The following is a 16,515-nucleotide window of genomic DNA, read 5'->3' on the forward strand; positions in this document are numbered from 1 at the left end:
AAGCAGCAAGCAAATTTACCTCAACATCTGCAGATTTGAATAAGAGGTCTCTAAGAGGGCTGTAATAATCTGAAGGGAAAACATGGTCTTCTGTGTAAACCACATTTAACCTCAAGGAACCCAGGTCATCAGGTTTCAGTGACTTGTTTCCATTATCTCTGGGTTGCAGAAAATACCTAACAGATGGGAGAAAAACACATAGGACATGGTTTTTTAAAGTTTTTTTAAAAGAGATGTCAAAAAAATGTCACGTCACACGTAGGGCATGGTGATATCTTGCTTCCGACATCGTGATATATCACCAGCTAACCATCACAATGTAGAGATATATCACGGTGTCTGAAATAAGGAGGGGTGGCTGGGCTAGGGAGGGAGGGAGGAAGCAGGCAGCCCACTTGTTCCAGCAAAGGTAGGTGGGCGACCAGCTTCTTGGGCTCCCTCTGCTGAGGGAGGGAGGGAGGGAGTCAGTCGGCGAGCATCGAATGTCCTCGCAGGGCACAAGCATCGCACAGAAGTGAAATGAGCTATGTTGGCCGGAGCTGGGGAATGAACAATATATTGCCAGCTCAAAAATTCTGAAACAGTTATCACAATATGAACTTCAGACTGGTTTCAAATGATGTATTGATAAATTGCCCAGCCCAGTGATAGCTGGACAACTACTATATTGAAACTGGGTAGCTATGATGGGGTCAATGGCAGTAGCAGTAGAAGAAGAGTTTGGATTTGATATCCCGCTTTATCACTACCTGAAGGAGTCTCAAAGCTGCTAACATTCTCCTTTCCCTTCCTCCCCCACAACAAACATTCTGTGAGGTGAGTGGGGCTGAGAGACTTCAGAGAAGTGTGACTGGCCCAAGGTCACCCAGCAGCTAAATGTGGAGGAGCAGAGACGCAAACCCGGTTCCCCAGATTACGAGTCTACTGTACTTAACCACTACACCACACTGGCTCTCTAGTAAAGGTAAAGGTACCCCCGACCATTAGGTCCAGTCGTGACCGACGGTTGCGGAGTTCATCTCGCTCTATAGGCTGAGGGAGCCAGCATACAGCTTCCGGGTCATGTGGCCAGCATGACAAAGCCGCTTCTGGCGAACCAGAGCAGCACATGTTTACCTTCCCACCAGAGTGGTACCTATTTATCTACTTCCACTTTGATGTGTTTTTGAAGTGCTATGTGGGCAGGAGCTGGGACAGAACAGTGGGAGCTCACCCTGTCACGGGAATTCGAACCGCCGACCTTCTGATTGGCAAGCCCTAGGCTCTGTGGTTTAGACCACAGCATCACCCACGTCCCTAATGGCAGTAGTAATAATAATAATAATCATCATCATCATCATATCAACAAAATATTTTTGAGATAAGCAGTATTTAAGTTTATAGTACTGCAATGATAAAAAGTATTGGGAAGGAAGCAAAGAATAAGGTATATTTATGCTTATGAAGTACCATGCTTCATAAGAGCTGGACTGCCGGAGAAATTTCAAAGGTAGCCTTAGTTCCCCGAGAAATTCATCTCCAAACTTCAAGTTGCTTGCATTCCAAAGGTCAACTCTGTAACATAACCAGAGAAAGGGAGAGAATATGAAATAGGAAATGTTTGTCTGTGTCTTTACTACTCTCATCTCTCCCGTCCCCCGCCCAAACCTACCACTGAGACAGAAAATTATATCTTTTAAAGTTCAAAATAGTCTGAGTTGCTGCAGGATCATTTGGTGGAGGAGAAATTGATAGCACGGTGTACTCACAGAATTTGTATGCAAAAATGCAGACGGTGAAATGGATCAGATATCGCAGCAAATTGCATTTGCAGTATTTCATTTTACCATTTTATAATGATTGATTTGCTCCACCCCTGTATGTTTGTAGTAAGTTTTGTTAACCCTGAATTTTCTATATTTATATACTTACTGAATATTTATGGGGGGGGGGGACTGGGCTTTACTCTTTGTCTTGGGCCATTACGGCAAAACATCTTGGGCTACATGGTAACTTCTAAGAAGAAGTATATTAATAGTGAAATACAATGTTTTAGGGGTTGTTTTTAAAAGTCTGGAACGGATTAATCCATTTTGTATTACTTTCTATGGGAAAGTGCGCCTTGGTTTTGGAACGCTTTGGTTTTGGAACAGACTTCTGGAATGGATTAAGTTTGAGAACCATGGTACCACTGTATATAGAAATGAGCAAACCACTGATATTTTAAGGAGCAGGCTAGCAGGCGGGGCCCATTACTTACATCATAGGTTCCCCCCCCTTTATATTTTGGGGGGAGGCCAAGAGAGTGGGGCCCCAAGCTATAGCTTGTTTAGCTTATACATAAATCCGGCACTGGACACTAATATGATCCACACATAGACCAATTTCTGACAAAGATATGAGGGGGACTGGAGTCCCTTACTGAACAAAGTAAAAAGACAAATGCAAGTCTCTAATAATAATATTAGAGCAGATTTAGGCTCTTTTGGATGATTGGTAACCGCTGAATCCATTTGTAAATAATGAGCCATTCTGATCAGAAATGTTATAGCATAAGGAGTCCTGTAATGCTCTGGTTTGCATGCCACAGTAGGCCAAACTACGATTTAACAGGATGTTAATGTGCTGGCTCCCAGACAAAAGCTTGCACCCACTTTGCTTCTCCCTTAACTCAGGGTGGCTTAAAATATTATCTGAATTTGGGGTGTGGTTAAGGCCTCTTCTTCTTAACCATAATCTGTAGCCAACAACCAGCCTTTGCTTAGCATTACTGGCAGACATGGTCAGCGATATACTGATGGTCTCTTTCCAATAGTTATATTTCTGTACGCTATTGCTTTTCTTCCCTCTACAAATGTTTTCTTTTTCAATTGAAAAAACGGATTTTAAAAACAGGCTTAAGAACAAAACGGTAGCAAGCATATGACAAGTGACAAGCATTCTTAAAGTATGCAACTGATTTGTTTTACGATGTGCACATAAATCTGCGTAAAAGAAGTCGGCTGCAATTAAAGGCTTAGTTTACTAACAGGGGGAAAGAAAAAGAAATTCTTAAAAGGAAGTAATGTATTCAAAGAGTCACTAGAGCGCTCAGCTGAAAATAGCATGGGTAGGCCTGTTCAGTAGAAAGAAACAGAAGGATAAAAAATAAGTGCACCACTAAAGCAGCTCAGCAGAACCGATTTGGCATTTCACTCAGTAACCATTTTAGCACAAGGCCAGCCAATGTATGATAAAAATGGTGGAAATCAAGGTTTCCTCTCTTGCTAGATGGGTTGAGAAATAAGGAAGCAACAGCAACCCTTTGCAATAGGTTTGCATTTTAGAACATGTTTGTACTGCATCCCTCTTACAAGGAGACCAGGGTAGTTTGGAGGCACCTCCTGTTTTATCCTCACAATCTCTGGTGTGGTTGGTTAGGATGAGAGAGAGTTTCACTGGTGTGGGTAGGGGAAAGAGGGGAGATTTAAAACCAGGTCTACCAGCACCTCTATATCCACTACACTACACTGCCAGTTTAGCTTTTATCTCCCCTTCTGAACATTATATTCTTGACGGCTTAACCTCCAGCCATTCACTTGTCATTTTGCTTGCTTTGCGCTGATCTCTGCTGGGAACCAAAAAGCTTTTTTAAAAAAAGAAAAAGAAAAGAAAAGAATAGTAAGTTCAAAGCGAATCAACACTCAGAGGATTCCAATCCACTGAATGAACAAACAGAACTCCCCATTATTTAAAGATAAAACAAACAAACAAATAAATCAGGAGTTTGCCCTACCCCAAACAACTGCCAATCGGTTTCGTTATCTACTGAAGCACCATCTCATCATTTAATAAACCTCTATACAATACAATCTTTGTGCTCCCAACTAGACTCGGAAGTGCTTTATATTGTTCTTAGAGACAATGAAAGAGTCTTTTCAGATTCTGTTCATATAAAGATAATTGAAACCACCTTCATTGGGTGGGGGGGAGCGGAACACACCCATCAAACTCCAAAACAAAGAAACAACCTTTGTCGTGACGATGAAACTACTACCTGACCGGTTTTAACCAGTCCGTTCAGGTTCCGGTATTTTTTTTTTTTTGGTGCTGGATCACCACAGCAATAGACAACGAGTTACCTAACATTTGGTACACAAATACTCTAGCAATGGTCTCTGAAAGCTGCAGTGACTACATTGTAGTTTGTCGGCTGCAGTTGCTGCCATCTTTATTCACCCACAATGCCTCTGTGCCACACATCCAACCTAGCATCCCTCTGCCCAGAGCCATTAGGATGAACTAAAGGCAGTAACGTCGTCAGCGCCTCTTCCAGGTTTCTTATCCTCTTGGTGTTGGGCCATAAAAGCAATATTTGTTTGTTTGTTTGTTTGAAGGGGTGGCAGCACCAGCCATGGTGGGTCCCTTTGTGGCCCTAGCACTTGGCTGCCCATGTTGTATGCTGGCCCTGGGCTCAAACCCATACCATGATTTCAGAATACAATGAGCTCTGAAAATGCTCAATGCACAATGCCCAGGAAACAAAAGTAATAAGTTATCTCAGAGAAGAAATACGAAAGAGAAATGAGTTCACATGACCTTTCTAAGGTCACGAAGAAGTGGAGACTGCTCACACTTTCTGCACAACCCTTATGGGGATGGGAGTGCCTTTGTTTGTTTGTGCATGCAATGATTTTACCTGATTTCCATCTTGTCAACTTCATCGGCATCTTCAATATCAAAATGAGATTTCTTGTTATAGCTGCAGGGTCTCGTAACCTAGTGGTAAGAAATGTTAAGATAGTAGGATCTCATTAGTTAACAATAATCTCATTAAACAGTCACTATATATAGGGAAGCACAATCAGATTACGCGCTGCACTAGTTTCACAGGTGTAAAGCCACTATTGTTTCACTATATCCTAAAGCTTTTAGAATAGGTAATAAATTACTGAACATTCATAAGTATACATACAAAGTGTTCCTTTGAAAATTTGGCAGCAAGAAGAAGTAAGTGGAGTCCCATGATCTCAGATCTACAACAATTTTATCATGATGATTGCTAAACCTCAAAATACAGTGTCCGTATTTTCATACCATAGACTTACCTCTTTAAACAAAAGGAAAAAAGGAGAAGAGCTGACAATCTGATTTGGAAAATGGTTTCTAGGTCTATTCACTTATTTTCAATGCAGTCCTATACATAACCACTCAAAAGAAAACCACATTGGAGGTTCATTGGGCTTCTTCCCAGCTAAGCAGAGGTTTGTTAAGGATGCTGCTGATGCATAACTTGCTTTTGAGAAACCTGTGCTGGGTTTTAGTTATCACAGCATCCTTTTCTAAGTGTTCACAGACCAACTGCTCTACAACCTTTTCTGGTATCAATGCCCAGGTGTCACCCTTGAGAAACACAGGGCTTGTGGCAGAAACAAAACCCTACTAGCACAAGAGTTTAGCTACTATCACCCTAGAGGATGCGGGTGGCGCTGTAGTCTAAACCACTGAGCCTCTTGGGCTTGCCGACCGGAACGAATCCCCACGACGGGGTGAGCTCCCATTATTCTGTCCCAGCTTCTGCCAACCTAGCAGTTGAAAGCACGCCAGTGCAAATAGGTAAATAGGTACCACTGCGTCAGGAAGGTAAACAGCGTTTCTCTGCACTCTGGTTTCCATCACAGTGTTCTGTTACGCCAGAAGCGGTTTAGTCATGCTGGCCACATGACCTCGAAAGCTGTCTGTGGACGAACGCCGGCTCCCTTGGCCGGAAAGCGAGATGACCGCCGCAACCCCATAGTTGCCTTTGACAGGACTTAACCGTCCAGGAATCCTTTACCTTTACTACCACCCTAATTTAATTTTCAATCCCCCACCCATGTGTCTCCAGGATGGCATATAATAGGTGTTCAATCGGAAAAGGGATTTTTCCCATTATCCACATTAAAACTAAAGGTTAGCCTGGAAATCTTAATTGTGAGCCACTCTGAATGCAGTATTTTGTGGGAAAGTGGCAAATCTAACCTAAATTCTAAAAACCTTTAAATTTGTTGGGTGTTTATTAGGGAGGGAAGATATTCAATATAGCTACCAAAAATATATATCATTTCCCACAGCAGTTTGCCATGTGTGAAAGCACTAGGTCAGAGGTGGGGAATCTTTGACCTTCCAGATGTTGGTGGACTACAACATCTATCAGTCCTAGCAAGTATGGCCAAGGAAGATGGGAGTTGTAGTTCAGCAACATCTGGAGGGCCAAGGGTTCCCCCATACCTGCACTAGGTGCGGAAGCTGGAAAAGTGATTAATATCATTTGCCACATGGATCTTAAAGCCAAGCTGCTGTGATGGCATCAGGATAAAAAGGCAGGGGAACAAGCTCACTATTGCACACATTAAACAAAATAAATACAGGTTGCCTTTGTTAAAAATGGAATGGAAACATAAGGAGCAGGTTGTTTTTTATAACTAGATTACACCTGGAGTGTCATTGTTTCGTTTTCTTATCCAGTTGTCTTATAGTTGAGGTAAAACATCTGGTGGAGATGTTTACACAGTAAAGGACAGCACAAAACAGTATCAGGGTAAATTGCTTTCCAATTTACCCATAGGTCTTAGAGCCAGTCATTACAGGGGTTTCAAAGACTGCAAACGGCATTTATCTGTTTTTTTGTTTTTGTTCTCCTTTTGTTGAATTTATCTTATTTGGGAGAGGAGTTAGCCAAACCAATATTGTTGTCTGCAAATCTACATGTTGATACCTTGACTCTCTTAGATCGAGGTAAATATCCTAAAAGCTGTTTTGTTTTATTTTAACATAGATGTTATCTTCTGAATATACTAACAGCACACACTTCACAATGCACTTACAATAGTACACAGGCAGCTGCGTGTGTAAAGCACAGGAGGAAACTGTTTTAACATTTAGGTTATCTATAGATCTTTCTCATAACATGATTGCAGCAACAAAAGCTTTGAGGTTTTCAGTTCTAACCAGAGTATGACACAGAAACTACCACTAGAGTACCCCACCCAGCAATAACCACAGCTTAAACTGTACTTGTAAGCGAGATGTGAATATATTCAAAGTCTCCTCCCTGTTGTAAAACAGAAAAATGTTTCTATGGGTCAGAAGTGGTTCTTTCCCACACACAAAAGTAACTTTGTCATACATTTTTCTTTTTTAAACATATTACCAGAATGATTTAACTGATTTTTAAAAAAAAATCGAAGAAGGTGAAATTACTTTTCCAAATCAAAGCCACACAAACAGACATTTAAAGGATATTTCCCGCAAATCATGAAAATAATGGGAAGTAGAAGCACTGGAAACAAACAGTTCTAAATTATGTGTTTAACTTAAATGCACCTTGGAGCAACAGAGTACAGTAATTCAATATACCAAACTATTTCAGCATCATTATTGCACTGTTTTGTAAAACCTCTCCACAGCTACTTACAAAATTAATTTCATTTTGGACACATCCACACTATTACAGAGGGCAGACTCAGAGTAAATTTGATTTAATTAGAGCTTTAAAAATTGGTCATAGCCTTACCAAGTCAAGTCTTTGAGGCTGCAGACACAGGCATCCTTATGGCCTCAAGATAATTTGCTAGGATAGACTCTGATACGGCCTTTCTTAGCCGCTGCCTCTTGCGCCAAATACCAACTTGTTTATTTCCTCCACCATTTCTAGTTCTGAACACAGCCTGGACACAGATGCCAAGACAAAAGCAGCTAGGCCCCGTTATCAACTCATGAGGCAGAAATGGATAGTAGGGGTAGCAACATGGAAGCTTTGAGATTGGCAAAAAAAAACAAAAACCAAGCTGGACATGTTCCCAGTTGGGAAGAGGAATGTGTGTGTTTGAAAAGCTAATAGTTGATGGGAAGATATGAGGCACTGATTGTCAGACAGTGCCTCTCAAAAATGGCCAGTCGATCAGCTAAAAAATGCCACAACTGGCCCATAATTCTGAGGAGGACAAAACATCCTTATCTCATGCTTTAGAGCAGTGTTTCCCAAGCGTGGGTCTCCAGCTTTTTTTGGACTTACAACTCCCATCATCCCTAGATATGTGGTCAGGGATGGTGGGAACTGTAGTCCAAAAGCAGCTGGAGACCCAAGTTTGGGCAACACTGCTTTAGAGTCTAAAAAGGTAGCTCTGAGGCACAATAGATGATACGGGTGAAGGGTGGAGAATCTGTGGATCTCCAGGTGTTGTTGGACTCTTAACTCCCAACAGCCCCAGCCATGGTGATGGGAGCTGTATGCCAGCAACATTTGGAAGGCATCAGATATTTGGCCAAACGACTGGCTGTGGATGATGGGAGTTGTAGTCCAAAATATCTGAGGCCAAGAAGTTGGGGTAGGCTGGGACAGACAACACCACTTAGCTAGATTAATGATCTGACTCAGGAGAAGGCAGCTTCATGTCTGGTTAGCAGCTGCATGCTAGGCAATGTGAGGAGTTGTTTAGACCTAATGATAAAGCTTGCTTTACAACAAGCTCTTTTAGAACACAAATGCAGGGGGGGGGGCAGTATTGTGAACTTCATTCAGGGTTTGGGTTGAGGTTCTGTTCCAAGTTTGCATGTATTCCTACTGTGATCGCTACCAAGACAACAACAAACAAGTGGGTGGGAGTGGCAAAATTTTGAATGATGCTAGGCTTTGCCCTGCCTTCATTCATCTTTTTTTTAAAAAAAGTCCTATTACACAAAGTTCTAGGCATTTCCAGTGGAATGGGAGTGCTTTCTATTGAAGCGAAGAGAGAGAGCTTTTGTGTTACAGCAGGTTGGCAAGCAACCAATACCTTCAGATTTTGAATGGCTTGTTGCTATTGCCTTTAAAGCTTTTTTACATTTCCTGTGAGACAGTCCTCCCAGACCAAGAAACACAGGGTGGATAGGCTATAAAACCACAGTCTAGAAAGCACTCACTTATCAGCACTAATTCAAAGCTTGGATGAGTGGTTCAGAAGGGCCAAGTTGCGGAGGGGGGGAGGGCATTGCTATGCAGAAGAACTCCATTCACCTGGAAAAGTGATACACTTCTGCCTCAACAGACAGCTACCTCCAGCTCTGTTCTGAACACCCTCTGAAAGGTTGCAACTGGCCCAACATGCAACAGTAGTGACAGCTCAATGCACACAGCATTGCAATTTATCACCCATTCTTCTGAAATACCAACCTCAAAATAAAACACTTCATCGAACTGTGGGTTGTTTGTCTTCTTTTTAACTTTAGTCTTTTTGACATCTGATCTGCAGGAAAAAGTACAAGGCAGAAAACGATTACCCAGAACACAGCCAGTTGTTTTGTACCTGTGAAGTCTGCTGCTTTACTTTAAAAGTACTTAACTCTGGGCCTGTTTGGATGTTGCATCTACCTTGACCTCTTGCACGGCAAGATTAGGAGCAGGGCCCTTGGGCTTGGTCTCCTCCCTTACTGCCTGCTAAATGAGATTATGGGTATCCCATTTTGTTTTTTTAAACCAAAAGCAGCATTTTCATTTGATGAAACAATTTCTACATTTGGTTTTCCACTCTCCAGCTTGCAAAGTGGCTCACAACAATTAAAACAGCAGTCCAAACAGTAACTCATAGCAATAGTTATAAAAAAAATCTGCAACATTCATAAAAAAACCAGCAAAATATTTTAGAAGCAAGCAAAAGCAAACAGAGTAGGGAAACATTACAGATTATCCATTAAAAGTCCTGGTGAACTGGCACCTAAAGAGATCATAATGCTGATGCACTCTTAACAATAATAATTAACTTTCTATCCCACCCATTCTCCCAAAGGAGTTCAGGACAGCAGCCACCTGAGTTGGAAAAAAATACAATAAAAAAATAAAACAAATTCTAAACATTTAAACACAATTATAGACATCTGAGAACATTAAATGGGGAACCACGACCTCCAATATTCAGAGTAAGGAAGTGCCTGTAATTAAATAATTGCAGCACCTCCTGGTTTGTTTCCTACCTTAGTGAGGAGACCAAGGGAAGAAAGTGTGTGATTAGCTAAGATTAGCTCCCAGTCTCCCTGCACACAGAAATAAATGGCAGATAGGGAAGGAGGGAGCTCTGAACAAGTCCTTGGTAGGACCAATGATGTACTAATCTCTCTTCCCATGATGGAGGAAGAACTCCAATGTAAGAAGAAAAGCAAAAGTGATACCTTGAGGTGCCTTAAAAGGGTGAAGTTGTTCGCCCCATATATAAATAATTATCCTATGAAAATATTAAGTTACCAAAAACAAAAAGTAACACCCAACAAGGGTCAGTAGCAATTTGATGCTAACAAACATTACTTTAAAAATATTCTGGTTTCATTTTTAATTGTGATGCTTTTATACATCATCCCACTTCTGACACCAGTGTTACAAAAGTTGGATGCCACCCCCAATCTCTGCCAAGATTCCAGGGGGTTTCAAACGCTCGCCCAGGGCCTGTGGTTCCTTTGGGAATCAAGATGCAGCAGATATCTTCATGCCTTTAGAAATATGGTTTAATTACACATATTTACACATTTAGTCTACTCTACATGGAGGGAGTAATGCTCTTACGGCATGGTCATTGCAGGAGGGGCTTGTTTCCTACAGCAGTGTAGCACTCTCAGCCTCCCTTCAGGCAGCCTGCCCAAAATGGTTCCTTCTCCACTTCCTGGAACTATCCCTCCTAATTCTCCTGTTCCTAAAAACTACCGGTAAACCCCCTTTATTCATTTGCATTCTAATAATCAGTTCTTTTGATACTTTGACATATGAATGGTTAATCCCCCCTAGGCATCACCTAACAAAGGAGTTCTCCTGACTTCATCAACATTTGTTGATTGAATAGGATTAAAGGCTGGTACACACTTACCTGGGTTAATTTTCAGTAATTTTGGAAAAGAGAGAAATCATTCTAAACCAGAATAAACAACTAAGTACTAACCTGCATGGTCCTGTTAAGGTAACAGTTGCATAAGGATCGCACTGCCCGTTCACAATGGGCAAGCCTTGGCATTCAAGAACTCTGAATAAAAGAAAGAAAATCATTACAGAGTAACAACACAAGGTACCTGGAGATACAACAGAGGATGACTTTTTCAAGTCTTCCTTTTACTTCAAGAATACAGAACAACAAATCCAGCCAACAATGTTTTCCTCTTATAGAGTCTGTGGGTTGTGAGATTTCTTTCTAAGTTAAATGCCACAAGCTGATATCAAGGATTTATGACAAATTACTGCTGATAGGGAGAGACAAAAGATGCATCAGTGGAGTTTTGTAAACAGCGTATAAAAACAAACAAACACAGAGTTTACTTTTAAGACAGGGATGGGTAACCTGTGGCCTTTCAGTTTTTGGAATACAGCTGCCATCATATTTTTATTATTAACTTATCATTTGCAAATGTGATTGGTTGAAGGATAAGCTGAGTCTACTACTGCCGAGAGAGGAAAGAAGACGAAGAAGACAGAGAAAATTAAACATCACATGCATTGAATTCTCTTTTCACCTGTGCCAGACTACACTTCACATTTTGTCATGATATAATTTTGAGCTTACTTAGTAGAGATTTGTAATGGAAATTTATCCCACATTCACCCAGAAACTTTTATTTGCAGCCAAAATGTTGCATACATCTGTCCACAGCAAAGCTATTCTGAAGTGCAGAGAAACACCCCACACTTGGATGTTGTGGTAGTGATGAAAAGGAAGAGATGTGGATCACACAGATGTCTTTCCACAATATGTGGGGGGGGGCTTTTTCTCTCTAAAAGAATGGTGGACTTCCCACTGCAGGTTGATAAAAATACTTGCTGAAAAATTGAAGTGAATGGCATGGTGCCAGTGATTTAATTGGCCAAAAGAAAAGAAAAAAATCATTTTGAGTATGTCATGTAATTTAACTGCAACACATCCATTAAGCTGCTGACAATTGGACAACTGTTTTAATGTGCACAGTAGCTTTCTAATTAAAATGCTAATTGCAATTTCAACTTAAAACCCACAAAGTTTACATGCTCTTATGCATATTGAATTAGCCATTTGTTTCCTAGAAAAAGCTGAAGCATGCTACCTACAGCTGCCCAGGGAGATGTAGCCTCACAAAAATGTACAGTGGAACCTTGGTTTATGAACACCTCAGTTTACGAATTTTCAGTTTACGAACGCCGCGGACCCATCTGGAACGGATTAATTCACTTTCCATTACTTTCAATGGAAAAGTTCGCTTCAGTTTATGAACGCTTCAGTTTATGAACAGACTTCCAGAACCAATTGTGTTCATAAACCAAGGTACCACTGTATGTGGTTTTTTTGTAGGTTAACGTCTGCCAGAACTAGCTTATTTCAACACAGTGGGTTCTGCATATATCAGGTGTGGGCAACCAGTTGCTCTCCAGATGTTGGTCTCCAACTTCCGTCAGCCCCACTCAAGCATGGCCAATGGTCAAGGATGATGGCAGCTGTAGACCATCAACATTTGGAGGGCACCACACTGGCCAGGCAAAAACATACCTCCTCTCCCAGGTCTTTGGCCAATTAAACAATCTATGGCCTTTTAAACTGTGTCACAAGGGGGCTCTTGTTTCTGTTTGCTCCTATGGTATGTATTTTTGCGTTTTTATACTGTAACTTGCCCTGTGATCCTCAGATGAAAGGCAGTATAGAAATGTAACAAATAACAACAACAATACCTCTGACAAAATGCTTGATTGAAATATACATTTTTCAAACATCAATTTAGTAAGCTACAAAAGCAGGCTGCCTAGGGCCCCTGGACAGAGGTTTACTGTGTGTTTTGATGCATACGCAACCTACCAAATATTACTGACAGTGAAGTGTTTGATCCCTGGTGGAAATGCAGGGACGCATCTTCTGTTGCAAAGCATGAAGCAGCCCTCAGAAAGATGCTTTGACAACATGAAGCACCATCTGGGATGCTTAATAGATGGCAAACAAATAAAACTGTCAATCATAATATTGTCCGAGTCCATTAGTAGCTTAATTGTTTTATGAGCCAATTATAAAATGGCTGTAAGCTTTTTATTATTATTTTTTATAAAGGCCATTCAGAAAGACTCCATTCCAGTTTGTTATTATAGAAGTCAGATTACATTTTCTTCGCCGCAGATGTGTCAAGAATTTTAATGAACGCACGTGCACTAAACAGAGATGCTTTGAGCATAATGGTGACTTGGTGAACTTTTTAAAATACATACAGAACTAGCTGTAATTTATCTACTATGGAAACAGCTTCTTCTAGATTAATGCAGGTATTTTTGTTTTGCATGAGAGAACAATTCAAGAACAGGAAAAGAAGAAGAAATTTCTGATGTTTAGAATGAAGAAGAAATGGCTGGTTTCTAAAACAGCCTCAAATCCGAGGAGAATGTGCAAAGATATAATGTGAAGACCTCAGAATGTGCACTGTTAGCTGAAATAAGAACACTGAAAGAGAGAAGACACATCACAGACAGGAGAGTTGTGTAGGGTCATGATTTTTAACCCTAGTTAGTGAGCAGACTATTAAAATATTGAAGAGATGGAGGGAATTGGTCTGATGAAAGGCACTGGGGTTTCAGAGTGATAACAGCAGGAAATGCAGAGAGGAGAAAAGCAATTAAGGGCAATTAAGAGACTTGGCTGTACTGTCATTTAATGAAATGTTGCTAATCCTTAACTCAGTTGTGGTGTTGAATTTGTTTTACAGTTGTTGTTGTTTTTATTATTGTTTAGATTTGTTACCCAACCTTCCCCTTATATGATTATTGAGAGGAGGCTGAAGCATATTAATTAAACATAAGGAATAACCAGGATCCATTTCCTTATCCCAGATAAGGTAGAGTTCACTTTCTATCTCAACCTTGCAGCCTTATAAAGTTAGGGTTTCCGTCTTCTTCTCCTATACAAATCTAGTCATATTCAACGTTCTGTTTAAATGACTGAATCAATCTAAAAAGATATACGTCTATGTAGATAGACAGATAGTGTGAGAAACAGGCGCAATCTTATTTCTCTACTTCCAATAGAAACAACCTTCTATTTCTCTACTTCCAATATAAACAACCTTGCCCAACCTGCTACTCTCCAGATTTTTTGGACTATAGAATCATAGAAATGTAACTTGTAAGGAACTCCATGGGTCATCGCCCAACGCCCCCTGTGGTGGAGGAATCACTGCTGTGGAATCCCTGACAGGTCCCACCCCACCTCCCACCTCTGCTTAAAAACCTTGAAGAGAAATAATAAAAGATCAAGAGAAGTACTTGACACTTCAGAAGCTTCATCAGTTGACCCCGCTGGCTTATAAATGTTCTTCTGAATGGTTTGGCAACTCAGTTATAATTACTGTATTTTTCCGTCTATAAGACGCCCCCATGTATAAGACGACTCCTATTTTTTTTGAGCCCAAAATTAAGATCTTAAACATCCCGTGTATAAGAAGACCACCAATGTAAAACTTAATTTTTTTGGGGGGGGGGGAATATAGTCTTATACACAGAAAAATACTGGAATTTGGTAAAAATGCTAGGAGTGTGAAATTTTCCCAGAGCTGATCCTTTCAAGATCCTCTCAAAAAATATTAGCACAACTTCAAAATATGAGCCCAGGAGCTACGGCCTTCCATCTCATCTTCCTAATATTCAGGGCTTTTTCCCCCAGCTGGAACTCACCGGAACTCAGTTCTAGCACCTCTCAGGTGGGCACCATTGCCATTCTAAGAGAACAAGGGACTAATCTATATTGTTGAGTTATAACGCGTTATAAATGCATTATAAAAGTGTGACACCAGGAGGCGCTGTACAGCAGTCAATGGAAAATTACATTGATTGCTGTTAAACCTTTTCTTCTTAGCATTGTTGTTTTTTCAGATCAGTGTAGATCCAGCCAAGGCATTCATCGTAAGTTCCGACATCTCTTTTTCTAGAAAAATAACACAGCTAATACCCAGTTTCCTCTGTGAAAAACATGTTGCCTACTCTTGAATAATCCACAAGTTGGAGAATATCAAATAAAAACTGTAAAAAGGTTTAATCCCAGTTGTGTGCATGTAATTAAAAGTGAATAATGAAAGCGGGGAATCAAAGGCTGTGCATGGACTCCTCTGTAAATTCCAGCTAAAGGTCAGTTATTAAAACATCCCTGCTTCAGTGCATTAAGTATGAAATCCCACAATAAATCCCAAGTCCAACATTTTGATAACCAGTGAATGAATATGAGAACTCGGGACCTGCTATTGCTGTTGCTCCATGTGACAGAGTGAGAAGCTCTCTGAAGCAAAACAGTGCATCAGATATTATATTGGAGAGATGGGGGTTACACTATTCACTGAGATGGAAACACAGATAATTTGTGCTTGCCATATACCCCCCTCTCTACATCCCATCCCACCCCAGTTTAAAAAAACCAGTGAGATGGGGACATAAAAGAAAGAATTGGAAAGGGGAATGTTTACCGACAAAAAAAGATTGGTTGACCAAATTAATGGAGTACGCGGAGATGGACAAGTTGACTGGGCAGATAAGAGATCAAACAAAAGAAAAAATTAAAGAAGATTGGAACATATTCAAACAATATTTGAAAGACTATTATGGGGAAATTGAAATTTTGACTGGTTTAGAATAACTTCTGTAAGAAAAAAAATACTACAATATAGTGGAAAAACAGGAAAACAAACTCATAGACGTGTTAAGAGAGGCATTCAAATAAGTAAAACTGAGGACCCAAGTAAGAAGGGGAGGGAAGTCAAGTATAAAAGGAATACGAATTAACCAAGCGATTAAGCACAAATTTTTGTTTTTGTTCTTCTTCCTATTATTATTATTATTATTATTATTATTATTATTATTATTATTATTTATAAATACATGTTTAGCCATAAGAGAACTGAGATGTTATAATGTGATTCTATGCCAACCTAGCAGTTCTAAAGCACGTCAAAATGCAAGTAGATAAATAGGAACCGCTACAGCGGGAAGGTAAACGGCGTTTCCATGTGCTGCTCTGGTTTGCCAGAAGTGGCTTTGTCATGCTGGCCACATGACCTGGAAGCTGTACGCCGGCTCCCTCGGCCAATAATGTGAGATGAGCGCGCAACCCCAGAGTCGGTCACGACTGGACCTAATGGCCAGGGGTCCCTTTACCTTTACCTTATGAATGTAAATTAAAAGAAACGAATAAAGATGATTTTTTGGGGGGGGGAAATCATCAAGGCTGTAATCTTACGTACACTTGGGAGCAAACACTACAGAAGTGAGACCACACACATGCGGTATCAAAGAAAGGAGTTTGTGGCCACTTTGCTCCTCTTCAGACCATTTTGCTGCCACAGCAGGCCTGAGCAAAGCCAAGATTTGCCTTAGCACATGTGTGGGAAGTATCTGGTCCACTGGGTGTTGCTGAACTACAACTTCCCATCACCTTGGCCACTGGCTGCTTCAAATGCACTGTCATCAAGACCCTGCTCTGAGGGCAGTCAGCATAAACACATGGTCTCAGGGCACATGTGTCAGGTTCCATTCGAACCAAGCTTCTCAGGGATAGACTGATCTACGGTATC

General features: G+C 40.7%; 1 protein-coding gene across 1 annotated transcript in view; it reads right to left on the reverse strand.

The window, feature by feature from the left end:
• The window catches only part of RASA3 (RAS p21 protein activator 3), a 113,024-nt gene that overhangs the window by 22,719 nt on the left and 73,790 nt on the right, over positions 1-16,515 (reverse strand). The window contains exons 6-10 of the mRNA XM_035114870.3: positions 10,902-10,982; positions 9,152-9,224; positions 4,658-4,737; positions 1,450-1,554; positions 20-176 (exon numbers count right to left, since the gene is read on the reverse strand). Of these exons, the coding sequence (XP_034970761.1) occupies positions 20-176; positions 1,450-1,554; positions 4,658-4,737; positions 9,152-9,224; positions 10,902-10,982 (496 nt within the window). The remainder of the gene's footprint in view (positions 1-19; positions 177-1,449; positions 1,555-4,657; positions 4,738-9,151; positions 9,225-10,901; positions 10,983-16,515) is intronic.

The sequence above is a fragment of the Zootoca vivipara genome, chromosome 4, assembly GCF_965207765.1.
Source record: "Zootoca vivipara chromosome 4, rZooViv2.hap1.1, whole genome shotgun sequence".
NCBI lineage: Eukaryota > Metazoa > Chordata > Lepidosauria > Squamata > Lacertidae > Zootoca > Zootoca vivipara.